Raw genomic sequence first — 25998 nt, 5'->3', positions numbered from 1 at the left:
GTCTGTGCGGTGGTTGGCCTGGCAAATGTATTGTACTTTGAATTATTAATAATACAATACAATGCAGACTACTTGAGATTTGCTTTCAGCTGTGAAGATGGAAGCAGAACAACTAGACAGTGAGAGGACAGATCCCATTGGCATGGACTTCACTGAATCTGCAATGCATCTAGATGATGATCTCCCATCTTACCAGAGCCTTGTCAGAGACACAGATATGCCGGAAAGCGCCTTTGCTCAAACATGCCCCGTGGAGGACTTTGAACTCCCTCCAAGTTACCAGGTTCATGACACAGAACCTTGCGAGCCTCCAACTGAAAAGCTGGATGGACAAAGCGGTGCTGTAAAAGAGACATCAACCGAAACGTGTGATTCCAGCAATATCCTTGAGGTCAAATCAGGGCAGATTCAAGACAAACAAATAGAAATATCAACAGATGTGGACATGAAAGAAAAATCTGGCATGTCTGCTTATTTTGAGACCACTACAATTAAGACAGATGCCTCCGGGTCTCAAGGAGAAGGGTATTATGAGCTAAGTACTACATCAGAAGAACAAAAGGACTCTGTTGGTAACCTACAACTTCCTGAAATCAGCTACAGCACCTTGGCTCAAGCACAGTCTTTGGAAGTTCAACCAGATATTCCAAAAAGTAGTGCAGACACACTACAAACCACTTCACCTGTAGACAGAAGAGATGAATGCAGACTGTCTCCTGGAAAACTGGCTCTAGAGCAAAGAAGTTACTCTTTAAATATCACCATTGGGGCAATGGATCATGGTGATGCCCAAGGGCGTCCAAGAAACTTCTCTCCATTAGCCACTGACATCATGTCTCATACTTGTGGGAGCCTTGATGAATCTGCTGATTACCTTCCTGTCACCACTCCCTCAGTAGAGAAGCTTCCTCAGTTTCCGCCACTGATTCTGGAGACAACTGCCTCTGCCACAACTCCATCATTTTCACCCCCCCAGACAACAGTCACTAATGTAAAGACAAGTCCACAGACGGAGTCTCCAGAATCACCTGTCCAAGGTAACAGCTGTTACAAAAACGGCACTGTCATGGCCCCCGACCTACCTGAAATGCTGGACTTGGCAGGTACCCCATCAAGGTTGACGTCTGACAACACAGACTCAGAGATTATGAGGAGGAAGTCCGTCCCAATGGACATGTCTTCTCTAGTAAGTGATTCTTTTGCACATTTGTTCAAAAGTGACCAGGGCCAGATGGCTACAAAGAGAGAAATGAAGTTGGAGGAGCAAGGATATTGTGTCTTTAGTGAATACTCTGGTCCCATGCCATCGCCTGCAGATGTGCACAGTCCAATGGACTCTTCTTCTCAAATATTTAACACTGTGATATCAGAGGAGAAGGAAACTGGTCTTGTTGCATTTGGACAACAGGAGTGTCTATCAACTGAAGATTTGGAAGCAACAGAAGTTGTTACACCACAGGCAAAACCAGAAGAAGGAAAGCCAAGGAATCAAGATTCCATTCAAATTGAAAGTGCACCTTCTGAAAAAACTTCTAGAGAGACCAATCAAGAGGAGTCTGATCTTTTGAAGACCGAAACTTTGGAAGAAACCAAGAGTCCAACTTTACCTGATAATGAGAAAGCACAGTTAGACAAACAAGCTGAAACCTTTATCACACCAAAGGTGACGGTTACTCTTGATGAAGCAAAGCCTGATATTGATTCAGGTTCCAAACTTGCAGCTGAAACTGAAGCTGAAATAGCTGACTATGAGAGGCAAATTCGCAAATTGGAGATGGAGGACAGACCTTTGAGTGTAGAGGAGGAACGGGAGCTCCAGGAACTCAGGGAGAAGGTGAAGAATAAACCAGACCTTGTACATCAGGAAGCTTATGAAGAGGTGGATGCAGAGGATGCCTACCAGCTCACTGGAGCTGCAAAGGACAGAATTGCTCGGCCTATCAGACCATCCCCAGCATCTTCTGTAGAAAGTGCTACTGACGAAGAGAAAATGCATGTTGGTGACACTGAAAAACCTAGATCACCAGGTGAGAAAGAGTCTCTTAAAACAGATCCCAATAGGCTATCTCCTGTTGGGTCTTTTGAGAAATATTTTAGAGAGGAGAGACCTTCTGAGCAAGAGGTAAAGCAGAAAGACTCAGTGCAACTCCTTAAAGATAAAGTTGCTGAGGAGAAACCTCAGCCATCTCCTTCAAAGACAGACGAGGCTCCTCTTGATACCATGGTGATTCAAAAAGTAGAGGAAGAGGTAAAGCTTGCTAAGGAGCCGGATGAGATCATGCCAGAACCAAAACCAGCTCTTAATGTGGAAGAGAGGCTAGTTGTAGATACAACTGAACCAGATGAGGATGTAGATGAAAATGAAGGGGGAAAAGTGATTGAGAAAGAAGAAGTGGAAGACGAGGAAGTGTTGGAAGGGGCCAAGGCTGCAGAAGACACTGTTGAGCCTAGAGCTGCGATTGAGTCAGTAGTGACAGTGGAAGATGATTTTATTACGGTAGTGCAGACCATTGATGAAAGCGAAGTCTCTGGACACAGTGTACGTTTCTCAGCTCCCTCTGAGGATCAACATCCACAGCTCCTCCAAGAGGAGGAAGAGGAGGAGGCGGCTCTGGAAATGGCACAGGAAGTAGAGATAGAGGCTCCCAGTTTGGAGGAAGTCGTAGATGTTCCAGAGCCTGTTGAGCCTCCTGTATGTCCAGCTAAAGAGATAGAAGTACCAGAGAGTGAGGCCCCAACTCAAAGTTATGATGACTACAAAGATGAAACTACCATGGATGACTCCATCTTAGACAGCTCCTGGGTGGATACACAAGGTGTGATTTTAATATCTGTTTTGCATGAGATTTGCTCAGCAAATGACAAAACCTTTCAGCTTAATCTGTTTCCTATCTTTTTAAGATAGTTAAAACATTACAGTCAGATTGTTTCATTTCTGTGAGGGCAAGTAAATGTATGTTTATGTCCTGATATAAGAGTAGCTTGCCTGTTTTACCCCATGTACTATGTAGATGATGATAAGAGCATGGCCACAGAGAATATTGAGCCTCTACCCAGAGTGATGAGCCCTGTCAAGAAACCACATGTAGAGAAATCAGCGAAACAGAGGGCCAAAGGTGGCAGGGCCAGAGGACGAATGAACACGCCTGAACGCAAACCTGTTCGCAAGGAGCCAGTACCCATCCAGAAGGATGAGATGAAGAAGAAAAAAGGTTTTTGTTGCTGGAAGTGAAATTTAGTTTTGTTTTATATGTTCATTTTCTTTGCATATTCTGTATTGTTTTTACTATTATGACATTTCCATATAGCCCTTTAATGTTTTTCAGCAAACTAAATGTTTAAATGTTTATGTTTAAATGTTTATTTCCATTTTGGTTAGATTTCATGCATCAAATCTAAAACTTTGTATTAAGTCAAATTAAAACTTTTTTATTAATTAATTTGTTATTATTATTATTATTATTTATTTATTATTATTATTATTTTTTGAGGCAAATGAAAGTGTGCATGCAAAGTACATGCAATTTTAGATATATTATGATTCATGATTCTCATGCTTCAACCAACTTTTTTTTCATTACATCTATGTTAAATAAGTCTTTTAGTAAAACATTATTTGTTCATTGATAAGGTCAGTGACTGTATCGCCTGTTGTCCTGAACTGTATTACTGCTGTGCCTGTCCTTGATTCTGTGTCTCCCTCTTGTAGCTGTGATTAAGAAGGCTGAGCTCACAAAAAAATCTGATATTCAGACATGCTCTCCTTCCCGGAAGAGTGTTTTAAAGTCTACCGTAAGGCATCCTAGACCTACCCAACATCACCCGTGTGTTAAGCGGAAACCCACAGGTGATCTCTGTCACAAGAAGCTGTTTTGCAATGTGGCTGGCAAACATGGGCATTGTGGCATGTTATTTTAAGAATGATGCTTGTCATTCGGATTTGTTTTTCTTTTTATGTATTTTGTATAGCAGATTGTATTAGTTATGCAAGTTGTATGTGCAGTGTTCGTAATGAGGCCCACTGGTGTTTTAGTCAATACATTTGTTTATAACAATACATTTGTTTTCAGTTTCTTATAGCTTGACCTTTCTTTTTGTTTTCTGCATGTACAGTATTCTCTGTTTCCATGCTTATTTACACTTAGCTTTCTTTTCAAAGCGTTGCTGCTTATCGAATATTGTGAAAATGTGGTGCATCCAATCACTCTTTGTGTGTGTGTGGAATATTTTTTTAGGGATGTCATCTTGACCTAAATGTGTTAGACAATTTATGAGTTGCAGCATCACTATTCAAGTCATCATTATTTCCTTTCGTTTTATAATATTTCTATTTTGTTATATACAATATTAAGGGACTAACTGCACTGGTTGCCAGGCAACTGGTGGTTTGAGTGAGTTCCGTGTGCAGAAATCTAGAGGAAAGGAACTTACTGTGCCATAATCAAGTTCCAGTGTTAGCTTTCAGGGAATTGTGCTTGAATTTATGGTAGACATCTGATACATTGCTGCAATGGCCCAGTTAGCCTTTACTGAACAGCCTCGTATGTAATACAATTAATTTCTTTTTTATACAAGATTGCTTCTGCAGTGTATTTGATTGTGTGTAATGTTCGTTTGGTTTTATTTTAATTGGAGAGCATATAACTCAGTGGTCTTGGTCATAGTCACAGTATGTATTTCTTAATCATTCTCAGCCTCTCTTCTCTTTCACTCTGCAGTGTCTGCAGATGGTCGACTGCCCTTCAGTGTGGCCAGGCCCTCCAGAGACCGGGCATCTGTAAGCATCATGTTAGATTTCAATCGTACAAATATGATGATCCCTATTCAAGTCTAAATCTAGGTTATCAATACGTTGTCAGTAGATAGTAAAATCTATATAATAGAGACCTGCTCAAGCACTCAGAAATAACAGCATTAATGACGAAAGACACAAATTGTGGCTTGGTTTTTGTTTTAGTGGGAATCATTATTATCATTTTTTTAATCAACTTCAAAACCTTTCACAAAAATCAATAATATTGACAAACGACACACAAACATACCAAAGGTCCTCTTTTACATTTTTGTCATTTGTAACAGCATAATTTTTGGTGGTACCAAGAATTCAATATATAGATGTATTTTTGGACCTCAGATGCCTGGCTGGTTTCCACTCTTTGTATTGCCTGCACATCCCATCTTATATCTGTTTTGTGTTTGTTTTACAAGTTTGCATGACCTTTTTGCCTTATTTCCTTTTAACTTTAAATTGATACATTGTGCCCCCCCCCCCCAAGCAGTTTAATGGCCCATGTACTAATACTACATTTAGAAGATCTAGATACATTTTATTCTTTTTTACTTGCTCATTTTTAATTCCTGAGTGGTTAAATGCCTGGTTAAAACTCTGGTAAATGCCCTTGTATCCCCGAATGTGTGGCCATATGTTGCTCATTTCATTTGGTTAAACATGCTGTCATGCTGATTTTCATATCATTTTTTGGTTTCATTTTCACTGTGCATGAATCACTCATCTGTCCGTGTTCCTCTCATCATAGACCTCCAATCCCACAACACTAACAAAGATCCCCACCTCTAAAATTCGGGCGGAGGCTTTGCTGCCAGCCCGGCCGCACTCGGCCAGCTCCTCCAATAAAAGGAGCCCATTGGTGGAGGTAGATCTTTATGAGCCCCGCCCTTCTTCAGCAGACCCAAAAGTATTGCTATATTCATGTGCTGTAAAGGTAAGCAGGGAGTGAGGTTTGAAAAGCTATTTGGTTCTGCACAATACTAACTAATCTAGAACTTTCAAAGAACATGTCAAATAAAGACTTATTTTCCATAACATTTTGATAATTTGGAAAAAATAATGAGGGATAGTACAGTACATTTTAATTTGTGGGTGAACTATCTTATTAAGTTTACCATGATTACAGCAAGATTAATGACTCTGTCCTCAGGATGGTGGTTCTCGGAGCCCAGAGAAGAGGTCGTCCCTTCCACGGCCAGCATCCATACGAACCCGCCGCCCACACATGGCTGATCATGAGGAGAGTTCCACTTCCATTACCAGCTCTGGGTCAACAGCACCACGCAGACCCACATGTGAGAGGCATTCTCTTGTATCTGTAAAATCATTATGTATTTTTTTTATTGTTTCTGTCTCTAGATAGAATGATAGAAATGTAATGGACACTTAACAGGTTGTTTAATGCACATCCTGGCATCTATAATACTTCTAAAATTGGAATAAAGTGGCTTATAAGTCAAAATAACTAGCAGATAAGCAATATGCATCTTTAATTTTTAATACAAGTACAACCACTTTATAATAATAATAATAATATTTGACACTGATCGGACTTAATTATGGCTGATTTGATTGTACACAACTTACTACTGTAGAATCAAATTAATCCAAGAAATGTGATCTATATTGCATGTTTTTATTGCAAAAGCCAGTATGTGCTGGCAAAATTATTGAAGGAAGCACTAATCTAAACTCTTTTCATGAAGTGCCTGAAGAATTTCCTTAAAGCTTTCCGGACACATTTGGATCTATTATGGGACACGTTCAATCTTACTATATACTCACCCCTTCTCTTCCCCCTGCTCCTGTAGCTTTCCGTACTGAAGTCAAAGCACAGCACAGGACAGGCAGGTCTCATAGTATGACAGGTATAGAGTATTAGTCCCTAATGTTTCGATCTGTTTGTTGCCAGTCTTTCATACTTGCCGTCCTGTGCAAGGATACAGTCACCATAAAAAATACAGTGCCATAGAATATTATTCACCTCCATTGCATATTTTTACAGCGTTAGGAACACAATGTTTATCAATCACATCCAAACTTACTAATCCAAAAAGGTGAATAAATTTTTATGGGTACTGTTATATTTTCACTTTTTTGTCTATACCTTACCTTTCCCATTATGCATGAGAGTATAATTCATTTTTCTTTGTGTTTGTGCCATTTTAGGCCCATTAAACATTTTTGTATTCAAAATTCAGTAATACGATTTCATATCTATCATTATCATCATCATATAAAGTGGGGACCAAAAGCCTGCAAGAAATGCAACAAATTACTTTTTAATGATCCTATGAATGGTCTTCTTTTACTTGTTTTCCAGTAAACAGATCTAAAAATCTTTAAAGAAAAATGCACTTGCATGAGAAGCAACATTGCATAAGATATTAACTCAGTTTTATTATTTTATTAAGACTCAGACTTATTTTCATTATAGATATATATATGTTAAATAATAAATATCATATTTATTTTATTTATTTATTTGCTGATTTTGTGCTCAAGAAACACTTCTTATTATTAATAATGATAACAGTAGTGCTGCTTAATTTTTTTGTGGAAACAGTCTTTTTTATCGTTTTTTTTTTTTTCAAATTGATATGCGGATAAAAAATAAAAAAATAACAAATGCCAATGGACTTTAGACTCCACTGTATATTTTCTGTGAGGACATATGAACACGTCATCTTCACATTCGTTTTTTGTTGTTGCACTTCCTGATTTTGAGCGTTTAAGCTGAAAAGTTCTGTTTCCACTGAAGGCGCAGAGACTACTCGGTCCCGCTCGGCCCGCAGTGGCACCTCCACACCCCGCATGCCCGGGTCCACAGCCGTCACCCCTGGAACCCCTCCCAGCTACTCCTGCCGTACTCCAGGCACCCCCCACACACCGGGCACCCCCAAATCTCTCAGCCTGCTGTCCCAGGAAAAGAAAGTGGCCATCATCCGAACACCTCCAAAATCCCCGGCGACTACACCCAAACAGCTGCGCCTCATTAACCAGCCACTGCCTGACCTCAAGAACGTCAAATCCAAGATCCGTTCTATTGACAACATCAAGTACCAGCCCAAGGGGGGCCAGGCAAGTCCAAATGCTCATGATTCATTCTGATTTCACCTCAGCTGGTGCATATAGCCAACTCTCTTTTGCCCTCCCCATCTGTCTTTCTTGCTGTTGTAATGCACCTTCAGGGTCGATTCTGTCCCTTGTGGACACATTGTCTTTTCAAGTGTGCTTTACTGTGTCTCGCACTCATCACTATTGCCAGTGCACTGTGTGCATACTAATGGAGGCACATAATAGCTGTCAGGCCAGTTCACTCATCATAGAATGGCTTGTTCCTTCCCTGACTGGAAGGTAATTTATTCTTATGACATGGCATTTATTCTTATGACATGACACAAAGCATGCTACAAAACTTTACCTCATTTTTTTTAAATCAATTTAAATATTTACTCTAAATAGCAAAATTTCATTCTGAAATGAATCGGAGATAATCGCTAGAACACTTTTCATTTGTTTTATACATTAGTTTGTCAAAATCATGACATTACATTTATCTTTAATGTTATATTTCATCTGTGTATATATATATATATATATATATATATATATATATATATATATATATATATATATATATATATATATATATATATGGCAAGACGATTCAATTAAGTGCATATTTTTCTTTTTTTATTATAAATAATTATTAAATTGACACTCCTAAATATATATTAAAGTTATATAGTTTCAATATATACAGTAAATGTGTCATTTATTGCATTATATTAAATTATGTGTGTAAGTTTATGTTATATTGCTCATATTTTTACTGTTCAAAAGTTTGGTTCAGTAAGGTTTTTTTTCAATAAATTAATAGTTTTATTTAGCAAGGATGCATAAAATTGATCAAAACTGACAGTAAAGATATTTATAATGTTACAGCAAAAATATTAACATCATGATTGTATTATATTTATATTATTTTTTTAAAGACATTTCACCATATTACTGTTTTTGCTGTATTTTTGATTAAATAAAAGAGAGTTCAAAACCATTAAATCTTACTGACCCCAGACTTATATGTAGAACAACTGGACTGCATCCTGGGATTGTGGAGAATACATGTGTACAGATATGCACCAGGGTGGTTTTTATGTCTAGGACATAATGGTCTCTAAGGGAAAGTTTGTTTTCCAGGTTGAACAGAGTTCAGCCGGGACAATGAGGACATGCTTGTGATGTAAACACTCCTTGTGTCTTTATGTCATTTCATGCAAGCTTGCTGTAATGTCCAGGGTGTAGGCTGCGTGTTGGAGTGACATATTTATGTCTGGCTTGTGGCAGAGTGCAGCGGTGCATGAGATTTTGAGATTACTGGGGTGGGAGACTGCAATGAGAAACAATAAGGAAGGACATTAAGTGATGTGTTTGTCTTAGACACTGTGTAAGATTTCAGTTCTTGAGAAACTGATGTGTGTTGTTTTTTAATGGGGGAAACTCTGGTTTTCTTGTACTTTTGAAGTAAAAACTTTGAGAAAGCAGCTCAATATTAAAACAAGTTAATTTTTCAGCAGTATTAAATGAAGATAAATGTTGGTCAGGACTTTTTTTCTATCATGAAATTATTAGATTTGGATAAGTTGGAAAATTTGTACATATACATTTGAGAAAATTTCTATTGAGTGTGTATTTGTTATGTTACTTTTAAAGTCTTTTCCCCCCATTGAAGCCCATTTATAATGTTAGTGGAGTTTTTTTTTCCTCCAAATATTTTTTATATATATAATTAAGTTATGTTTACTTAGTACAGTGTGTACAACTTTGATTTCATATTGAATTTATACATAAATAAAGAAAAGCTAATTTCTGTCCAAATAAATTCTAAAAGTCAAATAAATTCAGAGAGTGAATAGATAATATTATGATAATATTAATAATAATGTTTAATAATGTTTTTTTTTCTTCTTCATCAGAACAGTCATAATAATTAAAAAGCCCTTTACAAACACACACACACAAAATGTAAATTATGTGTCACCCCTTGTAAGCAATGACAAAAAATACTAAAAGGCAACATTGAAATCATACTCACTTTTTAAGTTTGTCGCTATAGTTTATGAAGTCCTTGTGATTCCTGTAGACTCTACAGTGATGAATCATCTAGTAATAAATGGCATTGGAGTTCATTTTAGGGCACTCAGCAGTGTTGTATAACCTCTGCAATGGCCTGAATCTGTCTGGGCCCAAATGCTCCCTCACCCTTGGATGACAGCCGGTGTCTCCCCAGCATAGTCACTCACAGAAAAGGTCTAAGAGACAGTGACATGAACCACAATCTCTCAGGGTTGAGTGACCGGGCATGTAGCGGCCACTGCCAGTCTGTGTTTGCCCAAGGGTGAGACTGGGTGAGGGTGCTGTGCTTCTCTGTGCCTTAGTGACATAATATGTCTACTGTGGGCCACTGAAGCAGACAAGGACAGTCTGAAAACTCAAAAAAACAAAAAACTCTTTGTTTGTTTAATAATGTCAGAACTCTTCATTAAAATTGATATACTAAAATATCTAAAAGCTACATAAATTCTAAAGCTGTGTTATGTAGATGTTTGCATCTGTTCTTTTTCAAACACATCTAAAATATTTTTACTTTACATATATGCTAACTAATAAACTTTATAATTTAATTCATAATTTTAAGAATGATTCTGATTCCCCCCCACTGTAATAAATGTAATGATGATATTTAATAAATACTATTTGGACATTCCTGTTGAGATAATATCATACCTAAATTCTTAAAATGTAGTATATAAGACTTAAATCATACTTAAGGAATTTAGTTTATAACCAGAAATAAATAAATAAAGAGTCTGTTGGTGACTTGACGAGCATTGTCGTTAAAATGTCATTTAAATGATTTTTTCTTTTATTTTATTTGACAGGTCATACAATTACACACTGTATTATTTTATGATGTGAAGAGAGAGAAAAAGTTACTATTACTAATCTATTTTGTCAAATAATTTGTTATTTGTGTTGAAGCAGCATATGGGGTTCTAACTGTTGGAAAGAGTGCCAACAATGAGTACTGCTGTAGTTTGACCCTTCAGTGGGGTGTTCATGGTGACAGTGATCAAATCACAACGTCTCTGCACTGCTGGTTGCTGGTACTGTAGGCAGACATTTCTCTCCAATGCTAAATGGTAGTCGCTGCATTGTGTTACTGCACATTTGCATAAAGTTGACCTATGCTCAACTTTGTTGCTTCGTCAGTGCTTCACTTTTATTGCTGGTATTTCTTGGTTGATTTTTGGCTACAGGTGCTGTGAGCACATCGTCAGTGGGATCAGGTCCATCTTCGGTTGGAGTTATGGGATGTCTTTGAATACTGATCTGTCTCATAAGTGCATGGCTATCAGTTGTCTGTATGTGCGTGTGCATGTACACATATCTTTGTATTTTTTAGATTGAAATTTTAAAACAAGAAGCTGGACTTACAGTCACATACAGTCAATGTGTGTACTGCTTCCTCTCTACAAATGTCTTTTCCAAAGCCAATAGACCTTCCGTAATTTTGAACCTTTACTCTGTCCATTAGGATTAAATATGAACATTTTGCTTCTCTTCTGGATCTGAAGATCCCAGACTTCCAACTTATAAATGTTCCGGACTAATTTCTGATGAACGGGATGCTCAAAGCTACAGATAGGAAAAGATGCCTACCCTGGCAGAATCAAACATCATATAGATGAAATCTCAATGAACACACACATCAGATATAATATAAAAAACCTGTACATGGGATAATATACAAAACTGGAGTCCCTTCTTGTTGTTCATCTTGTGAAAATATATACACCCCATATGCATTTATTTGTAGACTGTAATGCAGGTGTTTTTATGTTGACCTATCAACACTTGTGTCAACTGTATAGAAGTCATATCAAAACAAGACAACACATCATCAGCCCTTCTTTTCAATATTTCCAATTTCTCAGAGTAAAAAAACTGTTAATTTATATATTTACAGTTTTGCTTAACAGACTGTACCATGGAGTAATTCCAAAAACCTTCATGGCTTCTCATTCTTGTTTTCTTTAGGTTTCAAGGTCTCCTGTATTATACTTACTTATTATTATTTTATTTTTTTCATAACCTAATAAGCTACCTTCCTGTCTTCTGCCCACATAATTGAGATGGAAACTCTTAACTGTATGTCTACTATGTAGACTGCAGTTTACAGTTCGGGGTCTCTAAGATTATTACCCTTAACTGTTTTGAAAGAAATTTGAGTGTCATAGTAATTTTCAACATGCATGTTAATAATTGACATTATCCTCTTACTTTGTTTTTATTTTTTAAATTTTTTTACTAAGTATGTTGCAGTGAATTTATGGGATTGCTTTTGCTGACTCACAATTTGACGAAGGCAGCTGTATAATTATGCCTAAAATATCCCAAAGGGCTTTGGTGCTACCTAGTCAGCTCACGCTGTAGTCTCTCTCTTATTTCCGATTGTGCTTATTGCCAACACAAATGACTTAACTGGTGTTTTCTAAATGTCAGAGCTCGTATGTGCTGAGTCATGTCTGTGCTTCAATCAGATTTGCTTTTTCTTCCTCTCGCAGCAGCAGTCAGTCACTGTGAGTGACTATTACAACAAAGCAATAATGACCACAAGGTGTAAAGCATGATGCTAGCAACACCAAGGTCATGGGTTTGGTTTCCAGAAAACGTTACTTATGCTGTCTGCTTAGTTTATTGTACGTTGATTTCCTTAATGTTATGGCATCTTCAGCATATGGATCAGTTCTGCTTGATTTGCAGCTTAGTCAGGATTGCCAACACTGGGGGAGGACGATCTCAATCCAAGCTGAATTTAAAAGTTGGAATGTCTGGCATAGTGAACCACATTTAGCAGTGTAGTTCTCTGTGACTTTTTAACTCATCATTTATTGCTCAGTGTATATATATATGGGTCAATGACATGACGTGTATTTTTTGTGTCCGAATTCATTATTTTCCTAAAAATTATTTGAATAAATACATGTAATACATCAAATGGATCTACAATATGTCCTTTATAAGAAACCCTTTTCATTTTATTGAAATTCAATAGATTTTTTTAGTTTTGGTGTTTGAAAGACCAAAAATGTCAGGTGGTGAGACCGTCCGAACATACAAGCAGAGAACAAAACTGATAAATAAATGTTAATTTTCTCAGTTAAATTCCTAATCAAATATTTTGGCATGATTTTATGTTAAATTCCTTATAAACGAGGGGAAATACTGTATCGGTGTTATTTCAAAGCTATTCTATTACTTTAAAAACTTTGGTCCGGAAATTTTACTTCTACTAATGTCAGGGAGAGCGACTGACATAAAAATGCAATTTTATGCAATGTTCCTTTAAGAAAGCCATGTGATAGCATATGACACACAGAAGACTCCTGATGACCCCTTATTGCAGTAACAAAGTTAGTCACCCTCCCATAAATATTAGATAATTTGACATTTTTGAGTAATGATGAGGTTGATTCAAACAATCATGTCAGGTGGTATGACCCCTGGAAATCTTTGAAAATGTGTTATTATAAAAATGTGTATTTGATTTAAAAAATGTATCTATAACCATGAGCACAGGGTCAAACATTTCTATAGGCATCCAAGTTAATGCCTGTTAGATTTGAATTGAGTTTGAAATGTCAGGTGTCGCGACCAGAGTTACAGTTAAACCAACTAAAAAAAGTCATGTTAATTCATGTTTTTGAAAATGTTTTAATACATTTTAATAAATATTAAAAGCTTTTAAATTGTTTAAAGATACAATCTACATATGTATATATATATTTGTTTATTTTATTATGGTATGAGTCCTATTCTTCAAAAATATTGGACTGTATAATCAACATTGGTAGTAAAACAATTGCAACTTTAAATTATGGTCTAATGGTCAGGTGGTGCAACCAGCAAATTTACATTTAAATGTATCAATTCAATATAAAAATTCAAAAATCAATATATATATAGCATGATATGTGAAGAAGATATTCAGTTTCTGTTTTATGTTTTGTTCTCAAACTCTGGTGTTTCTCACAGGTTCAAATTCAGTCTAAGAAGATTGATCTTAGTCATGTGACTTCCAAGTGTGGATCATTGGACAACATCCGCCACAGGCCAGGTGAGCATGCTAATGAGTTCTGGAAATATTAACCACAGACCCGAAATTTGCAGTGCCATGCAGGTTGCTTGTAAAGCATGTAATGCCTGAGCTAGAATATTGGATGATACATCAGTGCCACCTTGTGGTTTTTAAGTAGTTAATGCCATCCTTTGCCAAAGTAATTCGGCCATTTCAGATTATGAATGTGAAATTTGTGAATTTGTGAATGTGAATCTTGCAAGACCTTTCCAATGATGAACACTGGACAGCGATTGTAATTTATATATATATATATATATATATATATATATATATATATATATATATATGCATTCCCCCATTGAATTTTAAAGAACATAGATTTTATATAGGTCTATTTTTAGACTTTATAAAGATTTCATAAAAACACTGCTGTTCAAAGGTTTGGAGTCATTAATGTTTTTGTCATTAAAGTAATGAAGGAGGCATTAAAGTGATTACGGCATTACATTTATACCTTTTACATTTATAAAAGTGATTTAGATTTTATTTATGTGTTAAAAGCTGTTATTTGGAGCTTTCTATTCATCAAAGTATTCTGAAATAAATGTATCATGTTTTCCTCAAAAAATATAAACCATGCACATCTGTTTTCGGCATGGATATTAATAAGAAATGTTTCTTGAGTACCAAATCAGCATATTAGAATGATTTCTGAAGACTGGAGCAATGGTTGCCTGTTAACAATTTAGCTTCACTGTCACAGGAATAAATTGCATTAAAAAAATTATAGTATAGAAAACAGTTCCTTTAAATAAATGTAATAATATTTCACAATTTGACTGTTTTTACTGGATTTTTATCAAATAAATCTAGCCTTGGTGATCATAAAAGCCTTCTTTCAAAAGCATTAAAAAAACATTTAAAACTGTAGTTTAGATCTTTACCTTCATAAAAAGTTCAATTGTTTTGTTTTTTTGAGCAGACAAAATTAGAAATTGATTGATTGTTTAATGACTCTGTCTGTGTCTCAGGCGGTGGTAATGTACGCATTGAGAGTGTGAAGCTTGGCTTCAGAGAAAAAGCCCATGCGAAGGTTGGCTCCCTGGATAATGCCCACCATACACCTGGAGGAGGACATGTACAGGTGAGTGCACAAAAGCAGATGTTCATACTATCCCACATCATACATGAAGACCGTCTCCAACTTCCTGTTTCCTGCTTCCTAAGATCGAAAGCCATAAGCTGATGTTCCGCGATGTGGCCAAAGCACGTGTGGATCACGGAGCAGAGATTGTGATGGAGGCGCTCAGGCTGTCGGGTGGCACCTCCCCTCAGAGGCACAGCCACATGTCCTCGTCCGGAAGCATCAACATGCTCGAGTCCCCGCAGCTGGCCACGCTGGCCGATGATGTGACCGCTGCCCTGGCCAAACAAGGCTTGTGAATTCCCCAAAACACCTCCGTTCGACATTCCCCTCTGCTCTGTCTTCAGTAGTCCCCATCAGTGGTGTCACAGTTCACCTTTTCTCCCTCTGGTATTTAAGGAAGACTACAGATTCACTTCCCATATTCACACTTCCCTCTTCATCAACCAACAATCTCGCAGAGCCCTGTTGTGATTATCTGAATTGGAAAAAATAGATTTTTTTGATGTTGTTGTTCATTTGAATGAATAATGACTTAGCTAGAGGTACCAGTGCTTTTTATTACCCATGTTACGTGTGACTTTTTATGGTTGTGTACAGACAGTGGCCTCAAATTCTGGTTTAGGGTCAGCGTCAGGTGTGTTGCGTAAAAGTCTGTCAATCAGAATTTTTTATATATTCGGGAATGTGGCGCGACAATCTCATGCTGCACGTGTTATTTTGCCCATTCAGTGCATGGACTCGAAAACATCTCAACGGAGAGTCACGTAAGATCAAACACGAAATACACTATAAGGGAATATATTTATAAATATGCCAGCTCTTTGTCTCAACATCTCATGCTCAATCAAAAAAAAAAGAAAAGAAAAGATTACTCCTTAGATAACTTATACCTGTAAAATTACATAAAAATGAAACTAGGTAATATGGCGAGCATGTATTCTAGTACACAAAAGAGGCTATTTTCTATTTCAAGGGATTTTAGTAAGTTATTTGCTGTAACATTGAATAAAAAGAACACATCATGTTTTGTAGATACTAGCGACGATGTTTAGCTTGTACATTATTTCGGATGACCTTCGCTGTAGTTAAGAAACCGTTGCTTCCGTGGATCTTTGTCGGTACACAGTTTAAGCAGATTTGTGTTGCGACTTACACAAAACAATGATATTACGGTTACGCAAAGACATTCAAGGGCTCCAGGTATACATGAATCATGCAAGATCTGCTCAAAATTGCTCAGTCTTGAAATGTGAAACGTACGGCCATTTTTCAGTTGGGACGGATCTGTCTGAGCAAGATGGGTGGTCCTGCGGCCCTCATTTGATTCTTGGGAATCTGTCGGTGTGTTAGGCCCTGTGTTTGTTTGCCGGTTCCTGCTTGGATGCTTAGTTTTCTGTCTTAGGAAGTGAAAAAAAGAAACACACAAATCGCAACATTAAGAAGGTTACTCACTTCGCTTGAATCTGTTTGTACTCCAGTATATTTTTTCTCGTCATTTGTGGTTCTCCCCTGCCCCTTTTCCTCTAGAACAGCTGTCATTCGTAGGCTTCTGTGTTTTCTCGGCCCCTCTGAGCCTTGCCCACCCTTTCCCCGATTCCTTCAGCTGCTGTAAATGTATTTAAAAGGTCACATAGATGTACGCAGTTTTTCTCCTGTTGGTATGATATGGATTATAAATGCCCTTAACAGTTATGACAATAAAAATACAGAAAATGGACAAAACATTAGTGTGATCTATTTTTATTTTATTTTTTTGGACTTTGTGCTTGTGAAATGTGTAATGACCTATAGTTATGGAATTATTGCCTTGTTACAGGTTTTAAAAAAGCAATAACAGTTACAGTATAAGCTGTGCATTTTAGTGATTTTAGGAAAGTGGAAATCTATTGTGTGAATGAAAGTGTCCAGGACAAAAATGTCTCCTTAGCTATAATAATAATAAAATCTCTTTAGACTTAATTGACATTTTACAACATTTCATCATTTTTTTGCAGACCTCATGTTGTGAACTCTGTGTTTAATAAATTTCTGTTGAAAGGTTATGTCTTTTTCTTAGTTTGTCCGGTGAAATTACAGTCAATTTTAGCATCAGGATATGGCTAATATATTTATATACATACATATAATTTAGCAGAGCAACAGTGAGATTACTCTAATAATATTTATGCCTGTCTCAATATATTTGCTTTTATCAGTGTTAAACAATTGAACTTTTTATTTTGATAAAAAACTGAAGGGAAATCTATATTTTATTTTGGTGAAAACTGATGATTTTTAAATGCATGATTGTTGTCTTGTATTGCATTTTTAATCCAGGCCAAAATGTGACAAGATTGCATATTTGAGTTTCTTAGCAGTTGAACCCTTTAACTTTCTTGGTACACCTTTCTGGACTTATGTTAAACTTTTATTTTATTTTTCATTATCCAGTCTTGTTAACCTACCTGTGCCACTTGCCTTACTGCCTCGAGTGTTGAGTATGAGAACATTAATCACAAGAAGACACATACTTTGTGAAATGTTTATTATGAGAATTGACAGAGGCAAAAAATAAATTAAGACTCTGGGGAAAGGGGAAGGAGGGTTTTCAGCCAGTCTATTAATGGCAGTATATTTAGCACCTTTGACTTTATGATCCAGACAGTGAGGGGTCAAGGTGGGTGGTTTATACTTTTGTGTAACTACGATGACCCACCCCCCACCAACTGTTCCGCTACGGAGAGCCTTGTCCCGGCACGAACAACACCAAGAAAATTAGCTGGAAAAAAATATCAATGGCTTCCAAGAATAGACAAAAGAAATAGGAGTCAAGTGGACGAAAAATAGGAAACACAAAAACTAAATAACTGTTTATGACTAACATCCATGTCCCTTTCATCCATTTCTGAGTTGGTTTTGGAAATACTGTGTGGATGTCCTGACATCATGGAATCTGGAGAAACGCTTCAGTTTCCTCACAACTCAGACTTCTTACACAGACATGATGTGTTTGACGAAAGCTGTTCAGAATGGAGAGATTGAAAGAAAAAGTACAACTGGAATTTAGAATTACAGGACAACAAATAAATATTAATTCTATAAATCAGTCTGCCATTAAAACAATTTACTGTAATATATATTTAGTGAGACAAAAAAGAAAGGATCATAACTGACCCTCATAGTTCACACAGCCATTTTCATCCTCCTGGCCTTGCATGAGGGCATCGATCTCAGTTTCATTCATTTTCTCACCTGCAGGAGAAGAGAGGAAAATGGGTTGTTCAGGTCATTAAATAGATGGAAAACTGATGCATGCCATAAAAATGCATTTAAACTCAGATATAGGTTAGTCAATGAGCTGTTTGAGGGGGAAACAAGATTATATATATATATATATATATATATATATTAAAATTCATTTTTACTGTGATAATTTTGAATAAACAAAGACTTTTCTTTCAATTTCTAGCATGAAAAAATTATGTTGAAAGATACCGTGCAAATAGTGAATACATTTTAAATAAATTTGAATAAATTCTCCTAATTTTCCCAAAATGTTTTATGACAGATACTGTTTAAACTATTATAGCTTGAAAATAGACTTGATTAGAATCATAATATTAATGGTTCTCAACTACACTGAAAAAATTGTAGCATCTAAATTAAATGGTTTATTCAGTTCAAAAAACACTTCTGGCTCCTTACCCAGTGTTGACAAGACAATACGCAACTCGGCACCCATTACTGTTCCGTTGCCCTCCTTATCGAATACACGCAGACCCTCAACGTAGTCCTCGTATGTGGCCTTGTTTGGGCTGTTGACCACAAACTGCAGCATGGGCAGGAAAGTCTCAAAGTCGACTCTCTTGTTTGCCATATCTGTAAACGGGGTCAAAAGTGAATGGAGGGGTCGCAGAGGGCAGATGCTCTACAAGCACCTGTCACCACATCAACCTTCTACCAATTACAGTTAAAGAAACAGGCATCTGAAATATGTCATGGTGAGAGCTTCTGAGAGTGCTGATGTTGACTAAAGGTACTTTTGGGAAAGCTAATTAAAAGTTTAAAGAAAAGGAAAAACAAATCCGCTTACCATCAGCTGTAGGGTTGCCCAGGATCTTTGTAACCTCTTTGTTGGTTGGGTTCTGTCCCAGTGCACGCATGATATCTGCAATCTGGTTGTAGGCTACTTTGCTGTCCCCAACTCTGTCGAAAAGTCCGAAGGCTTCCCTGTAATCTGTAATTGTGAAGAGACTATTTTAGTTAAAGGTGAAGTGTGTCATTTCCAGTGTTGTGCTGTAACTAGTTACTGTAATAATATTACCTTTTGCAGTAACTAGTAGTGTGACTAATTACTAATAAGATTTCAGTAATAATATTACAGTTACCATCCATAAAACAGCTAGTTACTTAGTTACTTTTGGTGCCTCAACCCCCACTGATTTGAAATCCAACAATCCAATAAATCCTAGATTTATTTTCATAATTTTCATGACTCAAACAGGCACATGAAGTCACCAGTGCATCAGGAAAGCTTGGAGTATGAAAAAGCTTACATTCAGGGGATTGAAATATTGCCATTACACCAATTTTGTCAGGAGAAAAGGTGATCTGAACACAGATGTGGAGGTTGTAGCATTACTTTACTCTGGCATGCTCACCCACATCTCTCTGATCCCCATATAAATTATGTTATTATAATTACAATTGTAGTAAATACTAGCCCAAAACTGGTCATTTCTCAACACACTACTTTCAGACATGTTTCATGAACACATCCCTGTCTGCTATTGGTTGATCAAACCGATAGTCCCGCCCATGCTTCCAGTTATTTTAGTTGGACAAAAAAAGTCTGTAATCATATAAGCTGGTCTTAGTTATCATATTATTATTTTTTTGTCTGTTTGCTGCACTTTTTTCTAGTTGTTTGCCTAACCTTATAGTGGTAATGAGTCTGAAGTTTCACACATTCACATGAAAAAAGCTTACTTCTCTGCACAATTTTACGCATTTTAGGGATCAGTTTTATTGTAGTATAATTTTTGTTGATATTATGAACTAGATTTTATTTTCATATTTTCCACTTTTTAACTTTATATAAAGTTTTTGTCATTTTTATTAGTTTTTGTTGTTTTTAATTGTCTGTTTTAGTTATTTTTTATTTTATTTTTTATTTGTTGCTTTTGACGAGGTAGTTTCAATGTATAATCATATTCATATAATTATATAATTCATATTAAATGAAAGATCATGTAAGTTTTGCCTATAGCGAAACTCATTACCTTGGAAGTGAGAAAAATAGCTTTTTTATTGATTTGAAGTAAGTTTTCACTCTCAGTTTTATCTAGATCTATTACTCTAAATATTAAGATAAAGTTGTCTAATCAGATTATCTCAGTTTTTATTTATTTGAGATTTTTTGATACAACAATAATAATAAAAAAAAGTACAGTTATTGTGTTTTGCATTTGTAGACCATATATTTTATTTGGATCTCTCAAGCTAACATGCGTTACAAAATATCAGGTTCCCTTGTTAATCACTACATATCAATCTTATTAAATTCTGCTAATTTAAACCAAAAATGAGCAGACTGAATAATAATCAGTGCTCACTATTTCAATGGACGTCATGGCAATGAGTCTAGTGGTTCACTGGAAGATGATCTGCTAAAAGATTAATAGCTTCATCTGATTTCCGCACAAAGTCAGCTGCCACCAACGATGTGACAGGGGCGGGGGGAGACATTCAAAGAGTCATCTTGGAATTGATATGCTCTCCCAAGAATATAACTCCCTCCATATAAAGGCAGTACCATGTGAGGCCAGAATGCTGACTGCAGAGTAACTCACACCCAGGCTGCTGAAAGCTCCCCCTCACTGAGCAATGACCACATTCTTCCACATAAGACGCAGGCCTGGACAATGGTGCAAGTTAACTGTGAAGTTGCATGGAACTGCTTGACCTTTATACCACAGAGGAAGTAAATCCCAGAACACTTTGGGAATTTGACACAGGTTGCTTACTTCAAACCACTTAAAACGTTCTAAGCTTTTGAATTAATATTGCTAGTGCCATTACATTCAAGCCTAAAGGCATAGTTAGAATATTTCTTAACAAAATTTTCTTCTTTTTTCCCCTATTTTATTCTTCATTATTTTAAGCACCGCACCCCATGCAAATTCAATACAATTTGTAAGCACGGGTCATGGAATCTATAAAAAATAATCCTACCTTCCAACTGGTCCTGGTTGAAATCGACCTGCAGGGAAACAGAGGTACTTTTTATTCTATCCTACAACTCAAACTTATCATAATATGCTTAACATAGTATATTATGTCAATTCAAATAAACGGATCAACATTTCATGACAGCTTTGTTTGAATCTGCTTTATACTACAAAGTGTAGTTATCAAAGTCAAATAATTATAATAATATACTGTCAATGGTAAAGAAATACCAATTTTGTAAAATAATATTAAGTAATGCAAATTAATTTTCCACAACATAAAACAATGAGACTAATGCATGGCCTGAAGATGATGAATTATTATCTGGACCTGAGAAAATACATTACATCACTAACTTCGTTATGACAGGTGAGTCATTCACAAACAGCTGCTTTAATAGAAAAATAAGAGCCCCATCTTGGCATGCTTAATTTAGTCGCTCTGCTGCTTACAGAACAGTAAGGACCTCCATGTTTGGCCATGTGAACCTACTCCACTTTTGGCTATCTGGGCCAATCAGAAAAGGGGTGTGACGTTCGATTGTAGTTACGCAGAAGAAGAAGAAGAAGAAAAAAACATCCTGAGCTATCCGTGGTGCTGAATCATCCGCCAATAATAGGTATTTTCTGCAGTCATCGGACACAGAACAACCTTAGGCAACTGATTATAAGGATTTAAGTAATTAACCATTATAATATGCGTAATACATCAGTAGGTTAAGTACATTCAAATATATGGCTCAAACTTTTATTACAGCTCCAAACGAATCTGCAAAACACATTATGAAAGCAATTATAAAGTGTAACGCAACCTTCATGCAGACATTTTCATAAATAAAGCAATAATACACGAGAGGCTTTAGAATACAAATATAATGAACTATAATGAACCTGACGTGGATGATAACAAAGCATTATTCTGGTGCAGAGTTGGAATTTATGTAGCTTACTAACCAGACAGCAATTCAGGACCTGTTTATTTTTATTATTTTTCGTTATTTAGTAAAAACTGTAAATCTTTAATTTCAGCTAAACGGAAAAAAATCGCTTTAAAGTCTGAGGGAAAATTCCATTAACTTTCACAGCACATCTATCTGTTTGACGTCATGTATCACAGTGGTTACCTTCACACCGGACAGATCTACTGCTGCGGGTTTCGGTGCGGCCTCGGGGGCAGGCGCGGGCGCTGGGGCAGGTGCGGGCTCTGCTTTCTTGGGAGGCTCTGGCTTCTTAGCGTCCTTCTTAGGTGCCATTTTGTTATGTAATTTTTTTGTCTATTTGTCCGCCGGGAAGGAATCAACACAGGGAGTGGACCACGGCTTGGAGGATACTCGGCATTCTCAGGGTAAGTATAGACGTTTATATACGCGTATAGTTTACTTCAGAGTTGATGTCAGACTGATGCACAATCGGATTGGGTCGTTGGTTTCAGAGGGGAGGGCTCGCGCGCCGCATTTGGAGAAGGGGGCGAAGCGCGGGGACAGCCAAGGGTCGTAAACCGCATTTCAACTTCAGGGCGAGACAACAACCCGGGTATTTTCTTTAATATTGATTGTATTGTATATATATATATATTTTTTTTACGCGTGCGCCGTTTCCTTGGAGACGTACGTGCCCACAGTTTACAGGTTGCTTTTTTAAAATTATTATTATTATTTTACTGTAGTCATATTCCTGTTGAGGTAAACGAAAGTCACTTTAAGGATATTCTATCTTTGGGTAAACGCGTAAACATGAGTTCCCGTGTAACGTTGGATGTAACCATAGCAATAGCGAGACGCTACAGCAGTTTTCTTTAGAGTCATCATCTGGCTGAAGTTTGACAAAACAAACACTTTTTATTTTTATTTTTGGAAAGAAAAAAGATTCCATCACCTGCTGTATATTCATAGTAATATATTCTCTATAACATATTCATAAATAGTGTTTTGTTTGAAACTTGATGATTGATTTTGACTTTTCCTGCTAAATCAAAGTTTTATTTAAATAAAAAAATGTCGAACCCTTCTCTTATAAACTTACCTGTATTTGACAAAATTATTTTCCACTCTTCGTCCCCGATTACATTCCCAATGTCCTTTTCCCATATTGTCTTTAAACTGATGCAGTCATTGCTGAACACATGGTTGGTCATCCCAGTGAAAATGACATGACAGAAACCAAACAAGGAAGTTCTCTGCAAAGCATCATTGCTGGACTAATATAAATGTTCTAAAAACTACAACTTTGATGAGAGTGAATGAAAGGTGGTTTCTTTGTTGATGCTAAAATATAAGATATAAATTATACAGATATAAACTATATTGTTTAAGTTTTAATTTCTTTCAATTTTTTGGTTGCTATACATATTTCTCATTTACTTAATTTTTTTGTCATAACATTGTTCTACTATATTGTGGATATTTTATATTCTACTCTTCTTTTTGTTCCATTTTTCACTTTCATAAAAAAAATATGGAATAAAGAATAAATAGAATCAAACTTTAATTGGTGATGTAAATCCATTGTATGGGTGTCCAGATTACATATTTCAATCTATGTTGTCTGAATTTATTATATATTATTTTAAGATGTATTAATTACTGAATGCAAACTATGTTTCATCCGACTTATCCATGACTACATGCTCAAAGGCCAGGGGTTTTCTCAGTTTTGGGTTATCTGAGCAGAGAGAGAGATGTTTGTCAAAGAGTGGAACTCTTCCAGCATCGAAATGTGTCAGTGTTCATCATCATGTGGTGACCGTGGAAGTGCATGAGCAAAGTGCAGACAGTTTGAGAAATCAAACTGTGAAGTGAATGAAATCTGATAGTGACAATGAGTGATAAAACGTCTTTCTTCATCTCAGCCTGGACTCTTGGGAAAGGGAGTTAATGGAGTCTTGAAGTCTTGAGGAGACCTCAGCTGCTGATGCCCGTTACCCCCCATTACCCCGCACAGAGTTTGTTTTCTCTTTTCTCTCCCATCTAAATATGTGTTGTAGGCCCTTTCCACACCCCCAGAGGTGGGCCAGTAAGAGAGACTGGAGATATTCATTCACCCTTCTTGACCCCCTGCTTTCCCCTTGGACCTGCTTTCTCTGACCCCCTTTCAGTTGTAGCCCCCCAGCTGTCATCAGGGCTCACCCCTGCCATCTAGAAGCACCTTCTCTAAAAACCTACCCCCTCCCGTCCCATCCACCTGCCCACCAGAAGTAACAACCCCCTCAGCTCTTAATGATTTTAGCAGCTAATTTACTTTTAGCCTACTTGGTTATTTGGTATGGTTGTTTTGTTGGTGGGGAGCCATTTAATGACTATTAAATATGATGGACGACGAAACATGTCCTAAAATAACTTTTCTAGTATGCGTAAGGTTTGGCGTAACAGAGATTTTTGGCCTTCATTCCCAACTTGTATGATTTACCTGGGTTGATTTTTAAATTTTTGGGTCGACTTATCACTTTAAGGATGTTCAAATCTATCAGGAAAGCCATTTTTTTTTTTTGGTGAAGGTGTAACATGTGATCTGCACAAGAATATCCTGTTTTCCACAGCAACCTGAGATGGAGCTTTCCAAACATCAGTGGAGTATCAATATAAAACTTCTGCATCATCATAAACATGCTACTCCAACTCATATATAAAAACATCCTCATCTGACTCTCCTCAGACTACACAAGCTATACTAATGAGGTAAGCGTCCTTTCGCCCATCATACAGTTAAAACCCTGCAGGGTGTCATGTTAAAATGATTATCTTTTCAAGAACGCAACAGGGAAGACGTGCCAACCGTGAGGGAGGAGACACTCCAAGGTGAAAAGGTCTACGGTGAAACACTTCTCCATGTTTGGCTGAGGAAATCATCATGTTTTTCTATAACAGCAAATGTTTTCTAGCTGCTAAATAACATGCTGCTTTATTAGTTTGTACGATTTTTGGTTAAACTTATCACTTGGAGTCATTTTTGATCCTAACTTAAGTTCAAATCGTATCCATGGCTAAAAAAAAACACAAAAAGTTAAACTGATTAGTACAGAGTGTCTTTCCTGTGTCTAAATATATTGAAAACTATTTGAGGCATTAGTCATGGGTGTCTTATTACATTAAGAGACACAGATATGGGTCAGTGTTTTCAAGAACAGCTCCTCTAGTAGTTCCCTTTCGAAAGGGAACTCCACATTGCATCCTCTAGAGGGTGCTATGGGAATGCTGTCAGCATGGCCTATGTCTGAAGCATGAACGAAAAATGACAATGAACTTGACATTGGCAGGCGGAAGCCTATGACCTAAGCAAATGAGCGACTACGGAAATAAAAGGGCACCTGTAGAACACATCATCCTCTTTTTTGTCTTCAGGGTCATTTGTTTCTGAAGTGTGAATGGTAAGAATAGAAATGTCTAATCTTAGATGTTTTAGGAAGTGTGCAGATCAGTGTCTGCGCAATTTGAAACCAGATGACGCACACAAACTTTGTGTTATGTATTTGGGATGAGGAGCATGCGCATTCTGCTCTCGAGGGAACAGAGTGCGTTTGTTTTGAGCATTTCTCATTGAGGAAGCTCTGATCTCATTTGTCTCTTTTTTCAAGGGAATTGGGACAATCAATTAGCCCCCCCCCTGCATACAATGTCTGTACTGCAGGCGTAACAGGCTGATTTGCTGAAGGACCTAGACCAGGGTCAGGGGCTCTCCCCTAAGGCGGTAGTGGAGTTGCGCTGCAACA

At 36.9% G+C, this 25998-nt stretch overlaps 2 protein-coding genes across 13 annotated transcripts in view; one reads left to right on the top strand and one right to left on the bottom strand.

Moving 5' to 3' along the window:
* LOC113053035 (microtubule-associated protein 2) overlaps positions 1-16797 on the top strand; it is an 86687-nt gene extending 69890 nt beyond the window's left edge. For 10 of the 12 annotated variants that reach the window (XM_026217644.1, XM_026217642.1, XM_026217641.1 and 7 more), the window contains 11 exons: positions 90-2816; positions 3012-3212; positions 3710-3847; positions 4719-4777; positions 5538-5723; positions 5940-6084; positions 6601-6657; positions 7551-7870; positions 13892-13973; positions 14969-15081; positions 15165-16797. In XM_026217644.1, the coding sequence (XP_026073429.1) occupies positions 90-2816; positions 3012-3212; positions 3710-3847; positions 4719-4777; positions 5538-5723; positions 5940-6084; positions 6601-6657; positions 7551-7870; positions 13892-13973; positions 14969-15081; positions 15165-15380 (4244 nt within the window). In that variant the 3' untranslated portion in view covers positions 15381-16797. The remainder of the gene's footprint in view (positions 1-89; positions 2817-3011; positions 3213-3709; positions 3848-4718; positions 4778-5537; positions 5724-5939; positions 6085-6600; positions 6658-7550; positions 7871-13891; positions 13974-14968; positions 15082-15164) is intronic. The other 2 variants (XM_026217638.1, XM_026217635.1) reach the window with 2 other exon arrangements.
* A 794-nt stretch (positions 16798-17591) lies between these two features.
* On the bottom strand, positions 17592-22647 carry LOC113053034 (myosin light chain 1, skeletal muscle isoform-like). The gene is made up of 6 exons (XM_026217632.1): positions 22418-22647; positions 21298-21325; positions 19157-19300; positions 18769-18942; positions 18238-18315; positions 17592-18083 (listed from the first exon to the last, which is right to left on the bottom strand). The coding sequence occupies exons 1-6, from the start codon at positions 22544-22546 to the stop codon at positions 18055-18057; spliced, it is 582 nt and encodes a 193-aa protein (XP_026073417.1). The 5' UTR covers positions 22547-22647; the 3' UTR covers positions 17592-18054.
* Positions 22648-25998: the final 3351 nt, after the last annotated feature.

This window comes from Carassius auratus, chromosome 34, assembly GCF_003368295.1.
Source record: "Carassius auratus strain Wakin chromosome 34, ASM336829v1, whole genome shotgun sequence".
NCBI lineage: Eukaryota > Metazoa > Chordata > Actinopteri > Cypriniformes > Cyprinidae > Carassius > Carassius auratus.
This window is presented reverse-complemented; position numbering and strand designations above follow the sequence as displayed.